The sequence below is a fragment of the Falco cherrug genome, chromosome 4 (genome assembly GCF_023634085.1).
Source record: "Falco cherrug isolate bFalChe1 chromosome 4, bFalChe1.pri, whole genome shotgun sequence".
Taxonomy (NCBI): domain Eukaryota; kingdom Metazoa; phylum Chordata; class Aves; order Falconiformes; family Falconidae; genus Falco; species Falco cherrug.
In genome coordinates, this window is record NC_073700.1 from 39,585,351 (window position 1) to 39,609,575 (window position 24,225).

Consider the following 24,225-nt stretch of genomic DNA (forward strand, 5'->3'; position numbering starts at 1 on the left):
CTCTTAAGAGCTAAAAACTTCATACACCAACATACAATTCACGTAGTTCAGTCACATGGAAGAAACAGTTTCTTAGCCAACTAGGAAGGGTAAAAACCATGGATGCTGCATGAATTGTACATCTCTAAGGATCCTCATTGCCTAATAAATAGAGGATACATTGAAAAAGGTAATAAAAGCTTTTTTAAAAAAAAATTGTGTATCTTGTATGATACATGATGCAGTTGAAACATCTGTAATGGAGAAGAAGCATTTTGAAATTGAAAAGTGGTAACAAATTGTTTTTAAGAGCAAAGGATCTTTAACTTGGGTTTTAAATGGTATGTCTTTACAGTACAATGCAATGCCAGGTAAAGATACCTCCGCTTGTTTTGAATGATGGCCTGTTTCTGCCTGTACAGTAGCGTTGCTTAGATATATTAGGATCTCCAAAAGAGGATATTTGTCTTAGTGCAGTACTAGATGTGATAGTTCAGTACTGAGTCTGGAGTAAGCTTTTCTTAAACAGTTGAGGCATTGCCATGTCGTTACTTAAATTCTTTATAAATACTTACAGACTGAGGCCTTTTAGAACGCAGGAGAAGGGGAAGTTAGTGTCCCTCAAACTGGATTGCTAGGGATTTAGAATTCTGAAGACAGTGTCATCCATTCACATTCCTTTGCATGTCTTGAACATACATATGTTTTTTACACAGATGTTCTCTTATAGAGAAAATGTGGTTAGCAGTTGTCTAGAAAGCCTGTTCAATAGGAGGTTTAATCATTCCCTCTCAAAGAACTGAAAGAAGGCCTTATTAAACAATTACTGCTTTTTATCAGAAACTTTGAGGAACTCAAGCAAAAGCTAATCTGATCGATGGCTACCTCCTGCAAGGAAGCTTTTCTTGAGACATGTTTTATATGAGGAGTTTTCACAAGTTCATTCTAAGAAAATGGGGCTTCGTCACAAAAAAGCTGGGAGGTGCATGTTCCTGATGAGGGAACTTCGTCATGAAGTCAAAGATACATATTTGAAAATAAATGCAGCTAGGTCATTTATTTCTATTTTAAAAAAAATTTTTTGAATGCCAGAATTTGTAAGGGTTTTCCTGCTTTTAAAAATGTGCCTCCAGGTTTCTCATCTACCTATGTGAAGTGCTTGGAGTATTTTTAAGTTTTACTGTGGTAATGGTGAATACTTGCTCATGGAACCTGGAAGAGCAAGCGTGAGCTTTTAAATATGCTGTTTCTGAAATGCTCTTTTCGGTTGTTTGCGCTTAAAGTTTTTTTTTCAGATATTGCTGCTTTTCCAGATAGTGTCAACATTTTAGAAGATGTGTCTGGAGACATCCGAACTCCAGACAAACTAATTGACAGAGTAAATGACACAACTGATGGCAGACATATGTGGCTTGCACCCATTCTTCCTGGTTTGGTACATTTTCTCTTTTCATATCATTTTAGTGATGTGCGTAGATGTAGCTAGAAGCATAAAGGAAAGGAAGAAGCATACATAATTCTTAGGTAAATTTGATATTAGTAAATGATGCTAAATCAGTGCCTTTTAGAAGTTCTTTTTATTCCAGTTTCTCTTCACTGCACAGATAGCAGCAGTATAGATTTCCCAGGTTTGTAATCTCCTCCTGTCTCCATGGTGCAACAGCAGAAGAATTTCCAAGGCTAGATGTTTTTTCAGTTACTATGATAAAGATACTGACAAAGGAGTTTAATATGTGTGTTCTGTGCAATAAACACCTTTCAAATGGGAGCAGACTAGGATCTTAAATTCGTTTTTACAAAAAGCAATGAATATTGTTCCAGCAGTGAGAATTTTTTTAATCTCATTATCTGTGTTGAATTCAAATTCATAAATTAGAGATGACAGGTTTAGTATTTCATGTCCTAAGGCCCCAAATGGTTCAGCCCTTTTAGAAGCACCATGTTTAAATTATGGGATATCAAATCTACAAACAGGAAGAGCAGATAAACTTAAAGTTCTGACTTCGTTTTAGGAGAGGACATTTTTTAGGGGCCTGTTATGAACTTCATTAAGATGTGTTTATTTCTTAGAAGAGGATGGATTTCAAAAGTAACAAAATGTAAACCTGACATGTGATATGTTGTAGCTTACTGTGTTGGAAAAATCCTTACTCCATATGTTAGTTATTAATTAGAATATTAAAAGCAAAGAATTAAGTCAATTTTGAAAATACTTCATGTATCATTGTATGTTGTAATGCAGTGGGTATAATAAAGATAACAATTTTAAGTATAGTTGGGAATACTGACCACTTGCATTGCTTAGGAAAACGGAAGGTCTATGTAATGCTTGAGGCTCCTACTGTGTAGATCCCACATCTTGAATCCTGGTAATTAATTTAATGGGATGCTCAGATATCCATTATAACATTGTGAGTCTGGGTTTGCTCATGTCCTTATGAAAGACATGCTCGCAGAGGCTCTTTCATTTTGACAAACAGGAAAATACCAGTACCTGGAGTTCCAGCACAGATAGATGCATACACTGTTTTGTGGTGTTGTGTCTGACACCAAAATACTGTAGAAAAACATAAGGTAGCAGTATAAAAAGGGTAAATTGATAAAGTGTGTTATGCAAGAGGAAAGAGTAAGCAATATCATGATGCTTTCTGTCCTTGAACTGTAGCAAATTACCCCTTTTCAAGATCCACATAATATTTTTCTTTCTTGCGTGGTATGGTTGTACAGCCAGGAATTGCAAATGGATTAAGTGATCAGCCTATTCATGATCATCCTCTGTAGTTGGGATGCTGATCCAAAGCTTGTGTATACTTACATCATCATTGCTAAGCTGCTTTGAAACATGCCAGTTGCCTAGAAAGCTGAATTAACTTTGTGCTATACTGGAAGGTTCGAAAGCTTTAAGGAAATTTTATATTACAGCCTTTCTTTTCCTTTCTAAATATATCTTCCTTTTTAATTCTAAAAGTGGTTTTTGTCTTTTGCAAATTTATTACTAATGCAAGCACAATTGGAATTCTTTGTTTCCTGTTACTGATTGTAATTTTATTTATTTGTTTGAATGTATTTTCCATCAAATCTATCATTTGATGTGAGACTAGCAATTGCCATCGAATGCTATGCCCAGATTGTCTTCTGGAAAATCACAGGCAGAAACATTTATATTGATCGCATCTCCCTTTTTTTCTTCAGTTAAAAAAAAAAAAAGAGCATAGTGATGTGATACAACTAACAGTTATCTTCTCCAGTGCATCAGAGGATTACAACTTCAGAGGATGCTAGAGATGAAGCTGAAGATATGTTGGCCCAAAATTGATCTAGTAGCTCATAAAAGGAATAACATTGAATTAACTGTAACAGGCAAGATTGGTTTCCTACAGCCTAATCCTTGGTCTTCACATCTTGACGTTAATGTCACTGAAAGTGAAATGAGTAACACCGCTAGCAGTAGTTGTTTAGCAAGCATCTAGAGAATTGTCTCTACATTCCTACTGCTGTACCTCAGACAAAAATTGCAAAACTTGTGCAAGAGCTTTCAAAGTCAGAGGGTACAGGAGAAAGTTCAGCCTTGCAAATAGAAAGGTGGATTCCGTTTGTATTTGGGGGAATGGAATAGACACCAGCTTGTCTTATCCTGAAGCACATGTCTGATGTGAAATAGTCGTCAAAAGTGTCTCTCGACCTCTCCTCCAGCTGATTAGCAGGATGACTGCCCAGGATGGCAGGCTCGGGGTAGGTGCTCTGAGGAGTTATACTTACGTGTGTGAGGGCAGCTCTGGGGCAGGCACAACATCTGTGAACTATCAACAGAGATGATAGCGGAACTTAAATCCCTCGCATCAGTTGTCTGTCTCCTAGCTATATCTCTTTAAATATGCACCCCTTTTGATGCAACATGCATGAGAATTTAATTTCTTTGGGCAGTTTGTGCTGTTAAATATAAATTAATTCTCTTTTACAGGTGAATAGGGTGTATGTAATTTTTGATGTACCTACTACTGTGTCAATGATCAAGTTATGGAACTATGCCAAAACACCTCAGAGAGGTGTGAAAGAATTTGGTGTAAGTAATTTTTGGATGCATTTTGTATGTTCTGGTGAGTCAGCTTACTTGATTTCTGTACTTACTTTCACAGTTTACTGAAGTGTGATTCCATATAATCTCAAAGGATGGGATTCATCTCATTTAACTCTGCATTTAGTATTAAAATGACTAATCTATGCCAGTCATCTGTTCTCCCTTTCTTGTCCGGGGGGAGAACACTTTATCTGATATTTTTCTTGGATAATTGTCTTAAGATAGAATAATGCTTTCCTTTTTCCACTGAGTGTAGAGCAGGCCTGGAAGACTAGTTTAAACTACAAACCCAAGTTTTAGACAGCTGAAGTGTGGTGAGATTCATTAATTCCTAGATTTGAGTGTGATTCACTCTAGTTGGTAGAATGGCAATTATGTAAAATATGAAATACATTTTTAATTGCCTACTTGAAAGCTGCATTTGAAACATCAGTGAGAAGACAAAAACCTGGGGGGAAAAAAATCAAAACCCAGCAGCAAATAGAGAGAAGTGGAAGTTTTAAGGAACAAAAGCTAAACTAATGGCCAGACTTGTGGAACAAATAGGGCAAATAATTTCTGGTGAATTGATAGAGACAAGTGGTGAAAGCAGTGCCTGATTTCTACATGTTTTGTTTCTTTCTTAAATATCTTTAGCTTCTGGTGGATGACTTGCTTGTCTACAATGGCATTCTGGATATGGTGCACCATGTAGTATCAGGCATCCTGCCAACCTGTGATCCAGTGGTCCCGTATCATACCATTCTCTTCACAGATGATGAGAAGATTTGCCTTCAGGAGAAGAGAACTGTTATTAGGTATGTGAGTGGATCTTGACTGGAGGAAAGAATCTTGTTTTCAGAAAATGTTTTTATGTAACTAATGTCAGCAATATGTATATTGCTATAGAAAATTCCCTTCCAAAGCATACTCTGCCTCACTTAATGAGAAATAACCAATAGTTTCTTAGATACTAGGACAAGTTGCCAGCTTTATTTGTAAGCATTTCTTAGCAGTTTCTGGGATTCATGATTCATATTTACATATGTTTTTATGGAAGCCTATAGTAATAAACACAAAAGAAAAAAGTTAAGCTTCCTTACAGAAGAAATAATAAATCCCAATGATATTACACAGAGGAAAAATAAATAAAAATATAAAGTTAATGAAAAAGAACAAAACATCAAGTAAAGAAAAGAAAGTCCTCTGGTTTGGCACAGATACTAATTAAGGAACCAGAATTCTACTGTTTTGTAAACGTTCTAAAATAATGAACTTCTTAAATGAGAGATGAATTGTGTTCAAAGGAATGACACTTTGAAACCACTAAGTTGGCAATTGCACAGAAAATACGATGAAAAGCAGTGAAAAAATGCAGTTATATTTAGAAGGTCAGGATTGATAGAGTCTAAAAAACAGTCCCTAGCAAGGAAAATAAAGATTGAAAGAATAATTTATTTTAAATGAGATGGAGAAGTAAAAAATTGAAAGCTTACAGAGAAATAAACACTTTCTTATACATTGCACAGCTAGCAAGTAGAATGTGTTGCACATACATCACTTGGAGGAAAAGACGACAGTTTTGCATTCAAGAATAGCACATGACCCATTCAGAGGCATATTCAAATATTTTGCAGTAAGTAGAAGAAACATAAGCTGTCCTGATGAAGAACAGAAATTCACATTTGCCTACGGGCTTTGTTTTCCTCTGTTTCTCTAAAGTATTGGCTGTTGGCCACTGGTGCTTGTCAGATGTTGCAATAAATTATTATTGTTTGGATGTGTTGTGTTAGAATCATGTTTGTGTACAAGTGTCTGTGTTGTCACGGTAAAATTGGGAGGTAAACAATTTTTCAAGTGAAACTAAACTGAGAATGTCTTGAGGAAATACGAGTTTTGAGAATTTTTTCAGTGGGATATAAAGAGGAGGAGGAGAAATGAACCTTTACTTTCTTCAGTGTAACATATTTCTGTGAGTTAAGTTACTTTATTGGAAGCAGAGGAGCACCAGCTGTAATCATAGATCTTTTTCACGTAACTTTTGTCACATATTTTAACAAAACATAGATCCTTTGATTTAGTTTTAAGCAGGGTATACTTCTGGGGTCATGCAAACTGTATGATCTGTTTTCCAGTCAAGAACATGCAGAGTCTTCTCTTCTAGACTTCTGTGCAGGAGATTTCTTGGTCTTTCTTCTTAACCTGTTTTGCAATCTTCTTTTCCTTCTTTTCACCTACTACCCTACTAAAATATAGGGTACTTCATCAATAGAAAACAAATCCTTTACTACATGCAGGATAATAGTCCTCCATTTAAAAAATGCTCTTGAGCTTTTATGTATTGTTACTTCTGATTTTGGCCTGTTCTCTTTCACATGTCACTGTTCAGTATTTTATGAACCCTGAACTTGAATCTGATGTTATCATCAATAGTGTAAATTCTGATTTACTTCAGTATAGGTTCCCCTGTTTCTCTCGGACAGTTTGCGAGACATCGCATTTTTCTCCAAAAATAGAAACCTATTTTGTGCAGTATTTGTAGAGAAAAGAAAAATACACTTTTTTTTTTTTCTGAAGACATGGATGTTTTGTTTTTGTCTGTGTGAAAGGGAGATGTTATTAGAGATATTTTCTTTAACTTTCAATTCGGTTCACATTTTTTATCTGTAATTTGTCTGATTTAATTTAACGATGAAGTTAGTACTTCTTTCCCAAAAAGAAATTGTTAAAACTTTGCAGCAGCCTGTAAACAAAACTTGTAACAGTAAATTAATTTTGTTTAGTTCAGAAAACTTTCAAATAATGCTATATTAACATTACAAAACAGTGTTAAGCTCCATATAGGGATTTTTATACCCTTTTTGTTCAGCACTGATTTAAAGTCTCACTTTGGTAAATGTGGTTCAAGCTGTGTAGGCAGGCATGAAAACTGTAGAGTGAATATGATGATATTTAGATTTGAATGTGTGCCTGAATGAATGCCACAAAAAAGCCGGCAAGAAATCCTTCAGGTGGATGCAGACAGAATGCCTTTCCTTTCTGAGTAGTCTCATATAATGTGGCTTTGTCTAGCCTCCAGGACCTAAATAACTTCTCTGGTAACCTTTTCCATGACTCTCATAACTTTTCACAATGTTGATTATTTTGGCTATTGTACTGATCTTAATCTTTTCAGCAATCACGTGGGAGATCAGGATGTACGAATGATGAATGAAAATGAGATTGTCACAAACAGCAAAAAGAAGCAGGTTGTGGCTGATCCGGGTTAGTTCTGTCTTCTACAGTTTTCTTTTGCTCATTTTCTACAGAGACAGTATAGATAATGAACATTGTTACAGACTCAAACTGGGTAAAATGGGGAGATTTGCACCTCTTTTATATATTTAGCTCTACTTTTTCTACCATAGAAAGGCAAACCAGGAATGTCATACTCCAGTGGATTTTTATTCTATATTTAAATCTGAAAGTGAATGATACGAATGAAAGATGGCTGTGGCATGTAGTCATACCAACACATACACAGAAGTGCTCAGGAAAGAAACTGACTGAAGATAAACTGAAAACTGGTGTTAATTGTGCAGGTTCATAGATAGCTTTGGGAATAATAGGCTGATTGCATCCCTACTGGCCTTTTAAGCAGCTTTAGAGGATGCATCTGTATCTCAGAATTAGCTGCTTGTTGCTCCTCAAGCAAATCCAAAATCATGGTAAGTGTAACAAGGGGGAAAACACATTGACTTTATTCCTCCCACTGTCTTTCTGGTTGGTCTTCTCTCTTACAAACTGGTAATTAAAAAGACAACTTCTCTTTTTCCCAAGGAGAAAGAGTAGATTGTATTTGTAGTCTGAAGAGTCCCAGCCATTCATTGTAAATTGCTCAGCATAGCTCCCTAAATACATTACAAATTCTCAGTCAAGATGGTATAATCATGATTGGTTTTCTCTCCTGAGCATGATACTTTCTCCAATTAGTTCCTCTAGAAAGTGTTACAGGAAGTGTTTGATGGCTTCTAGTAACAGTTCTGTAGGAGAAGGACTTGAAATGCCATTGACTGTACAAATACAGGTTCAAAGTTATTAGTGTATTAGCACTCGCTGTGTCAGAAGTGTTTTGAACATCTCTGTGCCTGTTGTAATGACATCCTGGGTTCCAGGGCAGACATACCCTATGTTCAATAAAGAACAGCTGTCATGGCCATGGCTATCACATCTATTGTCTAAGCATTAAGGGCACAGAATGCCTCTGGTGTGATCTGTTGAGGGTTGCCTGTTGCCATTTGCGGCGTGTCTCCTCTGTAGCATGTACTGGTATCAGCCGCAGTGGTCGATATCAGATTTGTAGAATGATTTGGGCTGGAGGAGACCTCAGGAGGTCCAACCTCCTGTGCAGAACAGTGTCAGCATTGAATTCAGACCAGATTCCACAGGGAAGTGATTCCATGGGACTGAAAGAAGGGGCAGCACTCATTGTCAAGATAAGAAGTGTTACTGAGAAGAGTAGCTTAGCTATCACTCTGGGATGGAAAGAGCGTGTTTCTTCCTCATTTTAGTCTGTGGCTTCACTGTTAATACAGGTACAGTCTTAAAACAGCACTCCATTTTCCTCAACAGCTTTGCGTCCGAAAACCTGCATATATGAAAAAGGCCTGCAGAGGAGGAAACGGTAACAAGGGATTGTGATCTCCAAGATGCGCACCATCCAAATGGAAGATCTTCTGTTTCTGCTGCTGCTGAACCACCTCCTGTCTTATGAGAGGGAATTTTATTCACTACAGGAAATTTTCTTCAGTAATGAACTTTAAAGCATGAACTTGGTTTTCTTTTTTTTCATTATGATTTTTTTTCTCAGTCTCTTAATTGAAAATCCAGGGAGGAAAGAACATAAAGGAGTGAGTGAGAACCTTATTGCTAACTGACAGCTGTTCCTGCCAAATACCAAGAACTTGGGTGAAGCAGGATGGTTTTAACAAGAGGTCTTTCGAATATTTCTCAAGCTTTAATTACTAATTCCTAGCTGGATGGTCATGAAGCTTCTCACTAGAAAGATGTGTCTGCTTTGTTTCTGATGCCTGTAAATAGTTCTTTGGGAAATGCACTTACTGGAGGAAATACTCTTTTTCTGTTTCTGGGCTGCCACCGTATGCTTTGATGCCACGGCTCTCTCTAGGGGCCGACACTGTTTCTGACATCTGGAGAGGTACCACTGGGCAGGCAGAAGTGTGAGGAATGCTTTTAGAAAATTGAGGTTGGGCAGTGGATTTGTCAGGGTTTAATAAGTAAGTTTCAGCTGTCACTTCTTTCATCTTTTGCAGTGAAATAATTATTTCTTTCATTATTTCACTACCATGAAAAAGGCAGATCAGGTGTTTTGCCTGAAGTGCCATTGACAGGCACTCTACCCTTCAGGGTCCTCCTGTTACAGAACGGTGCTTTTCTCTCCTCTTTTGCCTGAATTTGGTTATATGAACAAGGAGGCCGTACCTCTGTGCTGCACCGACCAGATCTGTTGCCAGCAACATTTCATCACTTTTGAGAAATGGTAAATGCATGTTAACCAGCAGGAAGTATGGAGGAAACTGCATTTTTAAACACAAAATGCCCTGCACATGCGGTTGTTTAAACAAAAACTAACCAAATAATTATTCTGCAAGATCTGTAGCTATGCAAATGTACTTTTCACTGAAAGTTTGTCAGTTGTGACAACCTGTAAATCTCTTCCATAGAAGATTCTTCCTTTCTCGTTTAGAACTTGCTCATTTTTTCCCAAAGAGAACTGAACGCTCTGAAGTCAGTAAATGCTTTTAGACCTGAAACAGAGAGATAGTACTGCAGCTTCTGATAGAAAGTCAAAATGTGCTGCTTCCCTTTCTGTAGTAGGTCAGGAGTGCAATATCTTGTATATTTGCTTATGAAAAGCATACTTCTTAACTGTTGTTGGCTAAGCTGAATAGGTGCAAGACAGCAATGGATTTCCCAGATGTCTTTGTACTGATGGACCAACAAAATGTATTTTTTACTAAATACAAAAAACTTTACTTCTAAATGTAAAACAGTGTTCTGAGTATATTGTACTTTGTTTAAAGGCTCTTTCCAAACTGGACTGACAAACGAACCTTCTGTTGTTCTGAGAACTGGCTCCCCTAGTGTAGCTCTACCAAGAATCCAGTTTTAATTTTTGTTCCAAAGCAGACAACTATTACATGCGATTCCAAAACAAAAAAGTGGCAGAGCTGAAAGTTACTGGTAGGGCTAAGAACAGATAGAAATGTGTGTGTTTGGAAGCAGGGAGGCTATAGCAAGGTTTTTAAGACTCAAGGCAGAATCACAGGTTTATCGTGTAGGCAATCTCTAGATGAGATAAGGCCTGTCGCATTGTTTGTTCTTCTGAGAAAATTGCATTGAATGTGAAGAGGAATGAAATCTGTCGTGTTTTCTGGCACAGAGCAGCGTCCTTCTTCTTGATAAGAGAAGGTACAAGGGGGAGGCAACTTTCTATGCTCATCTGTCTCCTCTGTATCTGCCTGGAGCATATCAAGTCCTGTGTGATGGACTAATGATTTTTCAACCCTAGTGCTTTGACATAACTCCAGGTTTTGTAAATTATTGCAAAATACTGGGTCAACCTCAGATGGGTCACAGTTCCCTGTGTTTCTGTTTCTCTACCACAAACTCTTCCTCACTGGTCTGTTGGTAACTGCAGCTGGTTTTCACACCTTTTCCCTTTGGACATCTGTATCCAGTGCAGCTGTTCTGGCACAGAGTATTGGCTTGTACCATCTGCCAGCCTCTCCTAGCAGCTCCTTTTACTCATTCAAGAGATTCCCCACAATTGCCACACAGTAGAAAGACCATGAAAGTCTTCAAAATATTTCAAAAAAAATTGTGAAGTTGTGGAACATCTCCCCTGCAATGTCTTTGTCTGAAATAAGGGTTTGCCAGCCTGCTGTCTGCTCCGGGATGACATACCCACCAAGGCAAGGCCTAATGAAGTCCTTGTTTCTAGTCAGTCATATAGAGAAAGTAGCAAAATGTTTAGAAAATACTTCATTAATCTCTGTGGGGTAGGAGATGTCAGCATTTGGCCTCCTAATTAGAGCTGAGATGTAATGATCCTTTATATAACCAAAGATAATTAAGTTGTCCTAGTCAGCCCTATGTACTCAAATATAGACAATCGACTTACATCCACAGTGAATCAGGGTTTAAAAAAAAAAAGTTTATTCCATTTTTCACCTTTTTTTAGCTAGCTATTCACAAGTACATTCATGTCAGACTAGCATTTATGGGAGGGAAAAGAGGAAGAGTAAACACGCAATCAAGAAAATCCCCACGGAGCACTTCAGTCAATGTCAGGCGCTGTTTCAGCAAGAGTGATTCTGCAAGAATGTGCATGGAATTCAACATTGTCAAAAGCGTGACAAAAGAAAAGGATTCATATGAATTCTTGCTGAAGCCTTTGATGTAAATGATTGAACTTTTGCCCAGTTCCGGTTTCTGAGCCACTCAAAAAAATCTGTCGTAGTTCCTCACATTTACCTGTGGTGACTTGCTTTAAAGGGGCTGGATCAAGGTAACAGAAATGAATTTGTTTGTCCCACAATGACACTGAGAAGGACGGAGGATAAAGAAATAATCTGTGAGGAAGTACATGTCATGCTGTCTACTTTTTGGGCTCTAAAAATATATTTTTGTCAGTCTTAATGGTGTAATCTGAAAACCGGGATGCCTGGGAAGGCCTCCACCTTCTGTTTTCATTTTCTTTTTGTCCTTTAATCCAGTAGAATTTAAACAGCAGGGAGAAGCACCTGTCTGTGGACAAGGGAGCAAGTGGTGGTGCAGGCAGTGTAAAAGGTGGCACAGAAGACATGGAAGCTTGAGTGTTGCTGAATCAGGAGACTCGTTCTCTTTGGGAGGATAAACCCGTAAGAGGCACATGAGCAGCTACATACGGCACCTAAATTAAACCGAGCCCTTCTCATGGCTTAGGCTGGGCCTGGACATAAAACTGCACTACAGCATCCTGCTTAGGTGATGCTGTCTTCTGTAAGATCTCCGGGTCCTGCTGGTCTTCTGCCATGTTCCCGGTGTGCTGCTCCTTCCCCACGGGGATGCTCAGCCCCGCCGGTTCAGGGATGTGCGCCAGACTGGCAGCACCTGCGGGATCCTGGCAGTGCCAATGGGTGACCGGGTGGTGTGAGACTGGACAGAGATCTTGTGTACCAGGTAACGCAGCGGATCAAGCAACTTGCTGCCAGTGATGATGTGAGGATGAGAGCACAGGTGAGGGAGGGTGAGTGTTGAGTCTTTAAACGCTCTGACGTTACCAGGAAAAGCTCGCTTCTCAGCCCAAGTCTGGTAAGAGCAAACATGAAGTGCTGCATTGACACCTGAATTGTGGCTCACGCGGGGGATGATCTCTGCTTTCCCTTTGATTGACTCAGTGGCTTTTACTGTGTGAGACAGAAGCGTTTCCTGTTCCTTCCTGCTCTCTGCCTCCGCAATGCTCGCTGTTCGATACGTTTCTATACTGCCCAGGGGAATATAGCAAGTGGTTGGAGTTTGAACTAGCGCTGGTGTGAGCAGACACAGTGCGTAGGGATGCCTTAGGCTGGCCTCCACGCTCCGGGTCTGCTGGTCCAGGAGGCTGAGCTCTAACAGGAGCCTCTCTTCTGTTAAGAGTCGCTGAGGTAGCCGAATCTGTTCCAACAGTCTTCAAAAAATGTGAACTCTGGAGCTGCCTGGTAATGGCTTCACCAGTGCTGTAGGTATCGCAACTGTGCGCACTGCCGCGTTTGATGCACCCTCCTGTATTCCCTTTGGGCTTTTTTCATCATGTCTTTTAGCTGCATCATTATGCTTAAGAGGTCACTCCTTTTGTCTTCCAAACCAGTCCCGAAGGTCCTGTTTGGAATCATTGTTCTGTGTCTTGCCGGTGTGACCAGCCTGTTGTGCTCTTCAGACGTATGGGCTCAGACGTGTTGCAGCGTTAGTTTCATGCCATCTAGTTTCTCATACATGGGCCCCCGCCTGTCCGGGATCTGTGGTGTCACCAACCCCCGTGCTGTGGTCACAGCACAGTGGCTCCTGTTTGCACGGGGCTCTCGTTCCTAGGGGTGCTGGTGCTGCATGTCTGCCTGCTCAGTTACTGTCCATTTGGAAATACTGCAGAGATAAGTGTTCGTTGAGATGGGCACTGGCATGTCTCCTCTAAAGAGCAAGGAGGGGAGCAGAGAGGAGTGTAACGGACTGGGAGAATGTTTGCTTCCATTTGAGTGCCAAGGTCCTGGTATTCAGAGCAAAAGAAAGAGGGTTCCTGGCTCAGTGGTCTCTTTGCCCATTTCTGTGACTATTTGCTTGTTTGCTGAGAAATGACTTACAGCCCATGTGAGACACAAACATCCCTTTATCACACAGCTTGTATCACCCTAATGGAATTCTGTCAGCTGAGGATAAAATGTGGACTAAGAAAGCAATTACAGAGTGAATCTCCTAGCTGCAGGAAGAGCTGAGGGATGGGGACAGAGTGCCCAGCTGGAGTAATTTCCTGTCCGACTGCCCTCTAAATCTTGCTGGGAAAAGATCAATTTTCCACCCTTGCCTAATAGCATCAGCTCCTGTCACCCCAGCTCAGGACCCTGTGAAGTGCTGCAGTGTTGAGATCTATGCGTAAAAGGAAACATTTGGAATTTGCAACTTCTTTCTTAATAACCTAGAAAATACTGGCAAAGGGAAAACCAAGGCTACAGACCTTCTGTCTGATGGCTTTCTAGTGTTCCTTTCTTTAGCCCCTGGTTGAAGCCGAGGGCTGAAGATCCCAATGGTCAGCAGGATAGGAGTTTCCCAGCCTGAACTATTGCTTCCAACACTGCATGGTCCTCCAGTCATAGCTCACTGCTTTGGCTCTAATTAGGAGAGGAAAACCACCACCTCGTGATCTGCTAGCAGCCATCCCCAGTGTACGCTGTTGATTTTTGGAAGATCCCAATTATACAGTGAGACCACAGTGAAATCCCGCCTTTGGCTTTCAACAGGTCTCTTTGGTGCGGCTGAAGTCCACTTGACTCACAAATTCTTAGTGTGCATCTCTGCTCTGTTGCTCATGGGACTTCAAAAAATGCACAGAGTTTGTGCAGGTTTCCTGAGAAGATGGGCATTCCAGGGAACCAGAAATCTAAGGAGATGTATCGGATAGACACAATTAACTTGTGCTCAACTATTACTCCTATATGTGATCTGTTCTTCCAGAGCTCAGCTTCTCATGTTCCTTAGCTTACCAGGATCTAACTGGAAAAGGAGCTTCACAGTGGGTTTTGAAAGTTCTTCCTGCCTGGGCTAAGCATGTGGAGGTGAATGTCAGAGAAGGCTAAAGGAATAGCCTTGGGAATAGCCAAGTCTCCATCTTCTCAGCAAAGAAGCTGTTGTATGGGCCAGGAGGAGCCTGGTACCCAGCCGCTGCCTCCTGAGTGTGAGCATGGCTGGGTATTATGGACCGAACCGATTGCCAAACTGTGTCCCCATCAGAACAGCTGGAGCTGAAACAGATGTTGGTCACAGGCTCCGATGGAAGGTAAGCATGGTAGGCATAAGGGTAGGGGGCAATACACAAGAAGCTGCAATGGCTGTGAAGGTTTCTCAGGGAAATGGCTTTCCACCCAAGGGGAGCATTGTACTTAGGAGGAGAGATGGTCCCTGCGGTAAAGATAATGAACTAGGAGCAGCTGTGCCCTTTTATCATTTTCACTAAGATTTCTCTTCTGCCTGGTGGCAGCATAAGGTGGCTGCCAGAATAGACGTTTCTGTCTGTAACAAGCTGGGGAAAGAACTTTCATCTTGAGCAAGAGAGAGCTTTCATCTTTCATCAAAAAGGGCGAGGACTGAGGCAGCACCAGCACAGCAGCTTTACTGAGTGTACGGAGTGGTTGGCAGGAAAATGAGTCGGGCAGCATGGCGAGCTGAGCTGAGACACAGGTGACTGTCAGCCCTGCTTGCTTACAAGGGGCGCTTAGCAAGTGTAAAACACTGATGGTGCTGTTCCTGCCTATTATTCATGGCTCTGTGCTCCCATTCATTGAAGATATTCCTGGCTGCTTTCTGCAATTACACATCTTTTTTTTTTTTTACAAATCTTTACCTGGTCTTACAAAAGTCAGACCAGGTGTCATGGTTTAAACCCCAGCCAGCAGCTAAGTACCGCGCAGCCGCTTGCTTGCTCCCCTCCCATGTTGGTGATGGGAAGGAGAACTGGAAAAAGGTAAAATCCATGAGTTAAGTACTGTTTAGTAATTGAAATAGTTGTTAATAATGAAAAGGGCAAAGAGAGAGAGGAATAAATCCCAAGACAGACAGACAAGCGATGCACGATGCAGTTGCTCACCACCTGCTGACCAATGCCTGGCCAGTCCTCAAGCAGCCCCCAGCCAACTCCCCCGGTTTATATACTGGGCATGATGGTCTGTGGTATGGAATAGCTCTTTGGTCAGTTCAGGTCAGCTGGCCTGGCCCTGCTCCCGCCCGGCTTCTTGTGCCCCTCCTCGCTGGCAGAGCACGGGAAACTGAGAAGTCCTTGACTTAGAGTAAGCGCTACTTTAGCAACAATGAAAACATCAGCATGTTATCAACACTACTCCCATCCTATATCCAAAACACAATGCTGCACCAGCTACTAGGAAGAAAATGAACCCTATCCTAGCCAAAATCAGGACACCAGGATACACAGGGCTTCACCTAGGTTGGCTTGGAAAACCTCTAGGGATGGAAGCTGCACAACCTCTCTGGGCAATCTGTTCTAATACGCGACTGTCCTAATAGGGAAAAAGTTTTTCCTCTGTATATACTGATCTCTGTTGTTCCCCACTGATTAAAGGCCTAGATCAGCATGGATGAGGCTTCTGGCATTGCAGAAAGGTCATCTCTGCTGTCGTCATCTAGCTGTGTAATAATAAATTTCATCTCCCAACTATAATTTCAGATTTGCAGATTAGCAGAAGTCTTATGATCTGCTTCTTTCCTGGTCTGCTGGAGGCACTGCTAAAAATAGAGTAAGTAGCACAGCTACCTGAAATGGTGTAAGCCTAAACAGTGGTGAAAACTAATCTGCAACGAATGGCGGTTCTGGCTCGTTTCCAAAGGAATGTTTTTGGATGGCTTGCTATATACTGGAAATTGTTTGGTAAGGATTAGTTGGTGAACAGATGAATCAAACTGACATTTCCATTACCAACAGGGGATCTATCTGTGGCCAGAATTCATGGAGAAGGATGTGGGATGATAGTAAGACTTTTCATTATGTTTAATATTGTCAGAGAAATGAAATAGCTCCTATTATTCATCTCTCTGGGATGGTAACGTATCTGAATATTAACTCAAAATGGGAGATCTGATCAGAACCCAGTGACCCAAGAAGACATTGATATGTATTTTAATCACTCTTTGGGGCACTGAGAAAACTTACTCTTAACAAATCTGCAAGAAGCGAAGGTCTGTGTTTCTTAGCACTGTTCTTGGGTGGATCAGGGCATGCTCTGTCCTTGTGTATTCTGTCTGAAATCCTTTGGGATCCCCCAGTGTCACTCTTTTTCCTGGGTGAGTAGCATTAAAGCCTTGGGGAGATCTGCACCTCGGTCATGTGCTTGTGGTTTGAGAATAAGGGTCGGGGGCGACTTGTGGGGCACTTGTTTGCCTGTCAGCCTCCAAGGGAGGAGGGGTCCGCAGGGGAGGACTTTAGCTCATAGTGAAAAGTAACCACCTATAGAAGCATATGGATATAAGAAATAGAAAAGGGTCTCTGGGGCAGTTTCACCTTGGGAAACAAAGATTTTAAGATTTAACATGAAAATTAATAAAGTCAAGTAGAACTGGAGTGTGTAAGAGGAGCTAGATATATACACGTATGGAGAACACGTCGTGAGAAGAGGCGTTCAGGTAGGAAGAATGGAGAAGGGATTAATGGTAATTAATGGTACTGCCCAAACCCTTGTGGCTCAGATTTCAGTGCAGATGATGCTGATAATTAATATAAAGATGCTGACAGTTGCCTAAAACTGGTTCTGCTATATTTTAAGTCATAAACCAGAAGGGCTGGTGGACTTGTTTTGCAGACAGCGTTCACATTATGCAGGGATATTATTATTAACAGTACAAAGGGGTAAGCATGAGGTCATAAAATGTGTGATTCAGTGACTGATTTTGACTGCAATTATGCGTTAGAGATATTAATGAGAAGTCGGGAAAGTGAATTGGCAATGCCTGTAGATCTAACCGTAGTAAAGGGCCCTCCAAAACAGCGCTACAGAAACTTTGCCATTTATCTTCTTTATCACTAATGCAGATGTAAATTAAGTTTCTACAGGCTGATTAGCCTGTGGAGAGCTCCTGTCTAGATGATCTCCCAGCATTGTGCTTTTGGGAGATGATAACTCTTCAGATTTTCCTATGGTGGATCCGATCTGCAAATGGTTCCAGCGCAGGTTGTTTGTACAGCTTCTCTCTGTTTGGCTTTTTTTTCTGGCTTTTGGTGGTTTATTTTTTTGCGGGGGTGGGTGTGTGGCAGTTGTCAGATGTTTGTTGTACTGCGATGGTTTCGTTTCTGCAGCACAGATCTTATTATTTGGTGTCTTTTACTAGAATACTCTCTGATGGGAGGGGTTGGACCAGTTGACCTCCAGAGGCTCTTTCCAGCCTGAATTATTCTGCGGTTCTATGACCAGCATGGATCAGGACCCTCTGTTTAACATAACTTATCTGCTGTAGGATCTGTTCTGCCAACTGAAGCCTACCGAGCCGCAGCATGGTGAATATTAATAGGTTGCTTATTTAACACAATCAATCAGTACAAACTACAGATCGCCTGAGGCTGGAAAAAGTATTCATGTCCTCACACTTCTGGCTAGACATCTGCTCCTGGAGATGGCACAGGGGAAGACAACCTGTGCCATGGCTCTTAGGTCCTCGGGTTATATGCAGGGATGAATACATAACCGACAGTGCATGTTACTTAATAAGTGTAATACTAATGAATCTTTGGCTCTGGGTGCGACTGGAGAATAGCAAATGTAATGCCTGTGGTTCAGAAAGGAAAGAAAAAAAAATAATTTAGTTCAGTATTGGGTCTTCAGACTTGAAAGTACGTGTTTGCGGAAAAAAATAGTTCTGTGGTTTAAAGGAGGGTAGATGGAATGCAACATGGATTTTTAGACTAATTTTTCACTAGGTGTCTGATTGCCTTCTCTGTCTGTCTATACAAGTGAAGGTGATAACATTTTGGAGAGAAGGCTTATTTAGGCTAAGGAGCAATGCCGGCACGGTGCACATCAGCATGAATTGTCCAAGAAGAACAATGGCTGAATCTTTTTAACTGTCAGAATAATGGCACTGTGTAATTGCCTTTCTGTCTGAACACCAGGCAGCAAGACCTAAAGTCTTAAGGCAGAGAATGCTTGTAACGACACATTTCTGGCAAATGCGGGATGTTAAAAGTGAAAGCAAAAAAATTGCTTTCAGGCCTGTGTATTTAAGATACTGCTGGCTTACGCCTGTTATGCTGACTCGGTTTTGTTACCCTCCACGGAGAGGGGCTCGTTCTGCAGGTGTAGGCGTTCAGCCTTCACTCTCCTGCTGTGTTTAGGAGTGACCACAGAAAAAATCAACAGACTGGGCACAGAAGAGCTCTTCAGAATTGTGTTTCTCTTCCCAGCAAACAAGAGGTAAGCAAAGCTGGCAGGGAGAGCTAAGGCTGGTAAGAGGATGAAAGGACATGGTATTGCACAGGAATACAAACAGCAGGAAGCGCTCAGGAAAATGAGTAGAAAATCAGTGGATTTTTCTCCCTGTACTAACATTACGGAAGGCGGCTCAAGTACTGGAGATGTTCACAAAGCTGCAGATAACGTAGGAACTGAAAACCAAACTGACCTCGCAGAGGCAGAGCTGCCTTTGAGGTGCAAACAGCAGAGGAGCAGAAGGAAGGAGCAGCCTGTGCAGGACAGATGCGGTGGCTGTGCCCTGCTGCTCTCCCCAGGTTCCCTGCAGCCGATCACGGGCTGCTGTGGTGGCGAGGTGCTGGGGACAGGCTGCAGGACTCAGAAGTTGCAGGTACCTGATAATGACGTGTGGAAGATCTGGCAGGACTGGCCAGCTCTAGTTGGGTGCAAATAACCTGGAAGCTCCACTGGCACAGCTAAATGCCGGGGCTGTCAGAGTGAAAGACCTAATGCACATCTCTGAAATGGGCAGAGGTGAATCGTGCCACAGCTGAGCCAGGAGGAGGACACTGAAACCTGAAAGGGACCTGGAACTGACAATATCTGACAGAACTGGCCTTGATGATGCCAGGGTAATAAACAACTCATAGGCCTGTGCTGGACCTTGTTAGGTAGGTCCAGTAGGCGTGAGGAGAACAAGGCTAAAAGAGCTAATGTGAGCATGTTGTCCAGCCTCATGAACATGGGATGCCGCAGAGCCTGTTCGTATAGGAACAACTGCGTCACGATGTTACAGGCAGAGAGAGCAGGCGATGCAACATACAAGGATTGATATGGCTGATGCCTCAGTTCTGTGTCCACTGGAGATGATGGAAAGCTCTGAAGAGAGGCCTCCAGGTGACTCGGGGTCTGGTCTGTCACAGAAAAGCAAGCCTGGGGCAGCACCTACAGCGCTGTGAGGGGAGGGCCAGCCTCTTTGCACCCGCCTGAACCAAAGGGATGCATTTTCCTACAGAAAGATCCAGGAAAGCAGAATATAAATGCTTGCTGGAGGGAGTGCTTGTGTGAGACACTATCATCCCCCCCATGGTGCACAGCACCTTCCAGACAATTTGTCATGAACCTTGACAGTGCTCACCAGAGTGCGTGATCTGCTCTGGGGGATGCTGCACCTCCAGCGCTCCATCCATCCCACCCCCGACCCCGGCCTGCCGGCGAAGGGGCTGGCTGCGCGGGGAGGTGTCCTGTGCCCTGTCCCTTGCTGTGGCGCTGTGCCCACCCTGTGTCCTGCCGTGGCTGCCCGGTGGTGTGCTGGGCACGGTTGCAGAGCTGGGCTGTGGTGTGGCACAGAGAGGACATGCAGGTGAAGGGCTGTGCCTCTGCACATCGGCTTGCAAGTAACATAAATTGCTAGTAACAAGGAGCTTAAAAATATGCATTTATAAGCCCAGCAGAGAACAGTATAGATGGATCATGCTGAAAGACAGGTAGGATTGCTCATACAAATGTCAGAAGAGCCGAGAAGGTACAGAGTGTGTCCTTGGAATGGACTGCCCCTCCCATCTCTGAAGATGTCTGGAGCCATGGTGACACAAGGAATGATCTGCTCATTATTTTTTCAATTTTATGCCCCCCCCCCCCCCCCCCCCCCGTTCTTTTTGGAATAAACTTAAGAAGTGGTTTATATCCCGGCAGAGGGAAAGGTAGGCTGAGCTCACAGGTTACTTTCTGCTCCTCTTGCTGTCCTGTGGCCTGGCAGAGAGCCGGAGCAGTGTGCAGGATGGACACGTGCTGGGGTGTGATGTCTGTGTCACACTGAGACCAGGGAAGTGACTGTTCCCAAGAAGTGTCAGTGACTCTCTGAAAGGTGCTGGGTGAACCAGTAGGGTAGGGAAGCAGTATCTTCCATTGGTACCAAGCAAAGTGGCACAAGCGCATCCCTCCAGGTCTGTTCAAAGAGAAACCATAAAGAGAAAGCAGGCTGCAAGGCCAGCCCTGTGAGCAGAACCTGATGGACAAACTGTTGCTCATCCATTGCACTTTGCTGGGTCCCAGACATGGAAGCAGGAGCTCCAGGGCCATTTTCCTCCATGTCCTCCATGACCAGCAGCCTCCTTCCCTGGGGGCAGGCTCCGCAGCAGCAGGGCCAGCCTTCCAGCATCATCGTCACGGGGAGGCAAAGCACGGCTGGTAACACGTGTCTGCTGGTCTGTCAGCTCAGTTGTCAGAGGCTGGGAGAGAGGGAGGTCACAGACCTTTCCCTGTTTCACTAGCGGGTTGGTGATTTAGGGGCATATTGCACACTTTTATGTCCTGGCCCCCAGCGAGGTGGAATGGAGACCTGCTCGGGGGTGCTGGAGCTGCTGACCTCTCTGCCCTGGTTTTCCTCCCGTGTAACTCAGCAATGCAGATGGGCAGGGGAGGGTGGTTTGCTGCATGCCCAGGTTTCATCCCAGTGTGTATTCAAGGTAAGATGATTGATCAGATGTGCAAAGCATTTTTAGAGGGGAAAAAATAAAAACAGAAGAACAGGCACAATTTTCTAACAAGTAATGTCATTTAATGAATGATATACTCTAGAAAATAGAAACTACCCAAGTGCTGGTTGGTTGGTCTGTTTGGGGGTGGGAGAAGGCCCTTGCCTGGACATACACTGCCTTCTCTGGATTCTTTTGTCAGCATTTGTAGTTGCTGGAAACAAGGAAACGTTCATATATTGAAAGACACACTAAGGGGGCAATTTTTTTCTATAACATAGGGAGTATGCAGAATGCCTTCCCACCCTGTCTCATTGGGCAAGTGGCATGAAGGGCTCAGAGCTCACCAATGTCGTTACAGATGATTCATACCTAAAAGGGATGGACTCAACCAGCGGTACCTACCACAGTTCAGTCCTCTAAAATCAGCGGAGGCTTCTCACGTTGCAGAACATCTTGCAGGGTCTGGTGTTACTGCACATCTTTCTGACTGCTTTTCTGCACGTGTTGGGTCTCTTCCCTCAAGGTCTGGCTGCTCATTGCAGGGAATATGCTTTTCAGAATGTCACAGTACACCGTGTACAGCTCTGGGTCTATTTTGGGCTTGGGCAGAGACCGGGACTTGCAGGCCTGTTCGGTGACTGAGTGCTGTAGCAAGTAGACATCACTGAAGAGCGCGTTTAGGATCTTGTGTGCAGCCTTGTAAGGGTCATCCTCAAACTGCACCATTGCCTTGAGCTCCGTCAGGGTATAGCCGTTGTAGCGCTTGCTGTCTTCAGCCAGGGGCTGCACAGTCTCGCCAATGTGTCTCACCTTCCACTTCAGGCATTTCAGTTCGTCTTTTACATCTTCTAGTTCTTTCTCCATGGCTTGGAATTCCTTCGCGGTTACAAATCTCCTGCCAAGGAAAGAAGCGGCAGACACAGTGTGGAGTTCAGAGGCTCAGAGGGGTGGAATCGGCGCAGCTTGCCAGGGCTCAGACCGCAGGGCCTGCGGGCCGGGCCGGGAGATACCAGCCACGTCACTGCGCTCCGGCCCCAGCTCTGGTCTGCCAGCTTTCGCAGGAACAGCAGAGTTTCTCTCCGCTAGCACAGGGAGAGGTGGGCTTTCTCATGTGGAAGGCAAGGAGGTGCCGTATGGCTGTGCCCTGCTGGAGGGGCTGATGGCAGGTCTGGAGAGCTATATGAATGTATGGCAATGCGGTATGTTGCTTCTTGGAGAAGAGGGTTTAGTGGGGAGCACAGGGTTGTTACTGCAAAACAGGTGCTGGGAACATCTACGTCATAAAAGATACTTAACTTTTTTTTTTATGAGGGGCTCTTAATGACCCTATACAAAGTTGAGTCATTTGAAGACCTAAGACATGTGTATGGTCTGGATACGTACCTTTCGTGATCAGGATCTTCCAGATCTGATTCAAAACCCTTTCCTGTATTCTTTAATCCAGCTTTAGAATAGCCAGGAGACTGGGAACTCTCTTCAGGAGTCATTGTTGCTGGAGGCCTTGTGCTTTTCCTGGTTGGGGTCAGTGTGTGATCTGATGCTGAAGCTTGTACGTTTTGTGCTGTGTGAGGACAAAAGGTATAGAAGGAGGTTGCATTGATCCCTGGGCTGCCTGGAGAGGAGTCAGAGTATTGCTGTGGCTTGGCTGAGCTGGGTGTTAGACTGAGCCTGGGGCTGGCCGGGCAAGGTACTGCAATAGTCCTTGCTCCGAGTGGGCTGGAACACAATATTGCTACGTTTTTATCTCTTTGCTCAAATGGTTGAGGGTTTGGTGATTCTCCTAGGGCCAATCTAGTGATGGAGGTAATGTCCAGCAGGGTTTGATCCTGAACCATGGAGATCTGGCTGGTTGGTTCTGATGAAAGTGAAGAGCTGCTTGATGTGTCGCTGGAAGAGCTTGGCGTAGCGAATGGGGGTATTTTCTGAGCGTTATGGTCACTCCTGTTCCTCTGCGTGCTAGTGGCATTTAGAGCTGGGTGTTGTGAAGCCCTAAAGAAAGACAAACAGACACTTTTTCCTCTGGACTGGGCTAAAGGCTTATAAGACAATTTTAAGCCTGTTTCCCATAACTGCATTTCCCCACAGGCTGATTTGCTTCTTATGTCTGTATAAAACCCTCGGCTTCTCATGACCAGGAACAAAGTGTTTGAGAATAAGGCACGGTAAGTCCAGGACCAGCTCCTCCCTGTTGCTAACCAAGCGTTTTTCAGCTATTATCAGTGTGATAATCACTGGTACATCAGTGTTCTCCTTCCCAAAAGCCATACAGCTCTGTGGGAACCAAGGATTTAGTGCGGGGGAAGGACAGGAAGGGAAGCAAGCTACTGGCATATTGACTCTGACAAATTCCAGTAAGTGCAAAAGGGTAAAACCTGGCTGGCAGGTTGCCACAGCACCTGCCCTTGGTTTTCTCTGCAAAGTGTGAAGATGTGCCTTCACCTCGGACCCACGTGCTTCAGGTTTCTGGTGGCTCTGCACGGTTACCCAGTCCATCAGGGGATGCATAAACAGGCAAGATAAAAACAGAAGGGCAGCACAGAATGACATCATTGTTCCTGCAGTGACGTTATAGGATGTTTCTTTTATACAGCTTAGTGTGTTAAAGACATTTCTCCCCGCTGCCTCCCCCAAGCTGTAGCCTGTGTACGGGGCTGACCAGCTATTTTAGGTGGCTGGCAAAGCCAGCCACGTGGGATGCCAGACTTCTCCTCCTCAGTATTGTTTCCTGTACTTTTTTCCTGGCTGCTGCCAGGCAGGAGACATCCCAATGCTTTTCTTTCTATGGCTAAATTTTACTTAGTTTGGCAAGACTGGTGGCAAGAGAGGAAGATGTACCGCTGTAGACTGGGATTGTGCCTTGACCTTGAAGGGGAACATGAACATACCCACTGTGCAGATCACAATACAGGATTTCTAACAGCCAAAGGACATGACAAACTTTTGTAGCAGTACCAGTGACCAACCGAGTCTTCTCATGCATCTGGTATATTCGTCTGTCTCTTGTGGTGGA

At 43.2% G+C, this 24,225-nt stretch overlaps 2 protein-coding genes across 6 annotated transcripts in view; one reads left to right on the forward strand and one right to left on the reverse strand.

Moving 5' to 3' along the window:
- Positions 1–11,641, forward strand: part of KATNIP (katanin interacting protein) — a 65,844-nt gene extending 54,203 nt beyond the window's left edge. For 2 of the 4 annotated variants that reach the window (XM_014278020.3, XM_027801786.2), the window contains exons 22-26: positions 1,275–1,414; positions 3,941–4,042; positions 4,694–4,854; positions 7,212–7,300; positions 8,648–11,641. In XM_014278020.3, coding sequence (XP_014133495.1) covers positions 1,275–1,414; positions 3,941–4,042; positions 4,694–4,854; positions 7,212–7,300; positions 8,648–8,703 — 548 coding nt within the window. In that variant the 3' untranslated portion in view covers positions 8,704–11,641. The remainder of the gene's footprint in view (positions 1–1,274; positions 1,415–3,940; positions 4,043–4,693; positions 4,855–7,211; positions 7,301–8,647) is intronic. The other 2 variants (XM_027801787.2, XM_027801789.2) reach the window with 2 other exon arrangements.
- Positions 11,642–21,273: 9,632 nt separating this feature from the next.
- GSG1L (GSG1 like) overlaps positions 21,274–24,225 on the reverse strand; it is a 59,284-nt gene continuing 56,332 nt past the window's right edge. For both annotated transcript variants that reach the window (XM_027801877.2, XM_027801876.2), the window contains 2 exons: positions 22,599–23,204; positions 21,274–22,110 (listed from right to left, as the gene is read on the reverse strand). In XM_027801877.2, the coding sequence (XP_027657678.1) occupies positions 21,684–22,110; positions 22,599–23,204 (1,033 nt within the window). In that variant the 3' untranslated portion in view covers positions 21,274–21,683. The remainder of the gene's footprint in view (positions 22,111–22,598; positions 23,205–24,225) is intronic.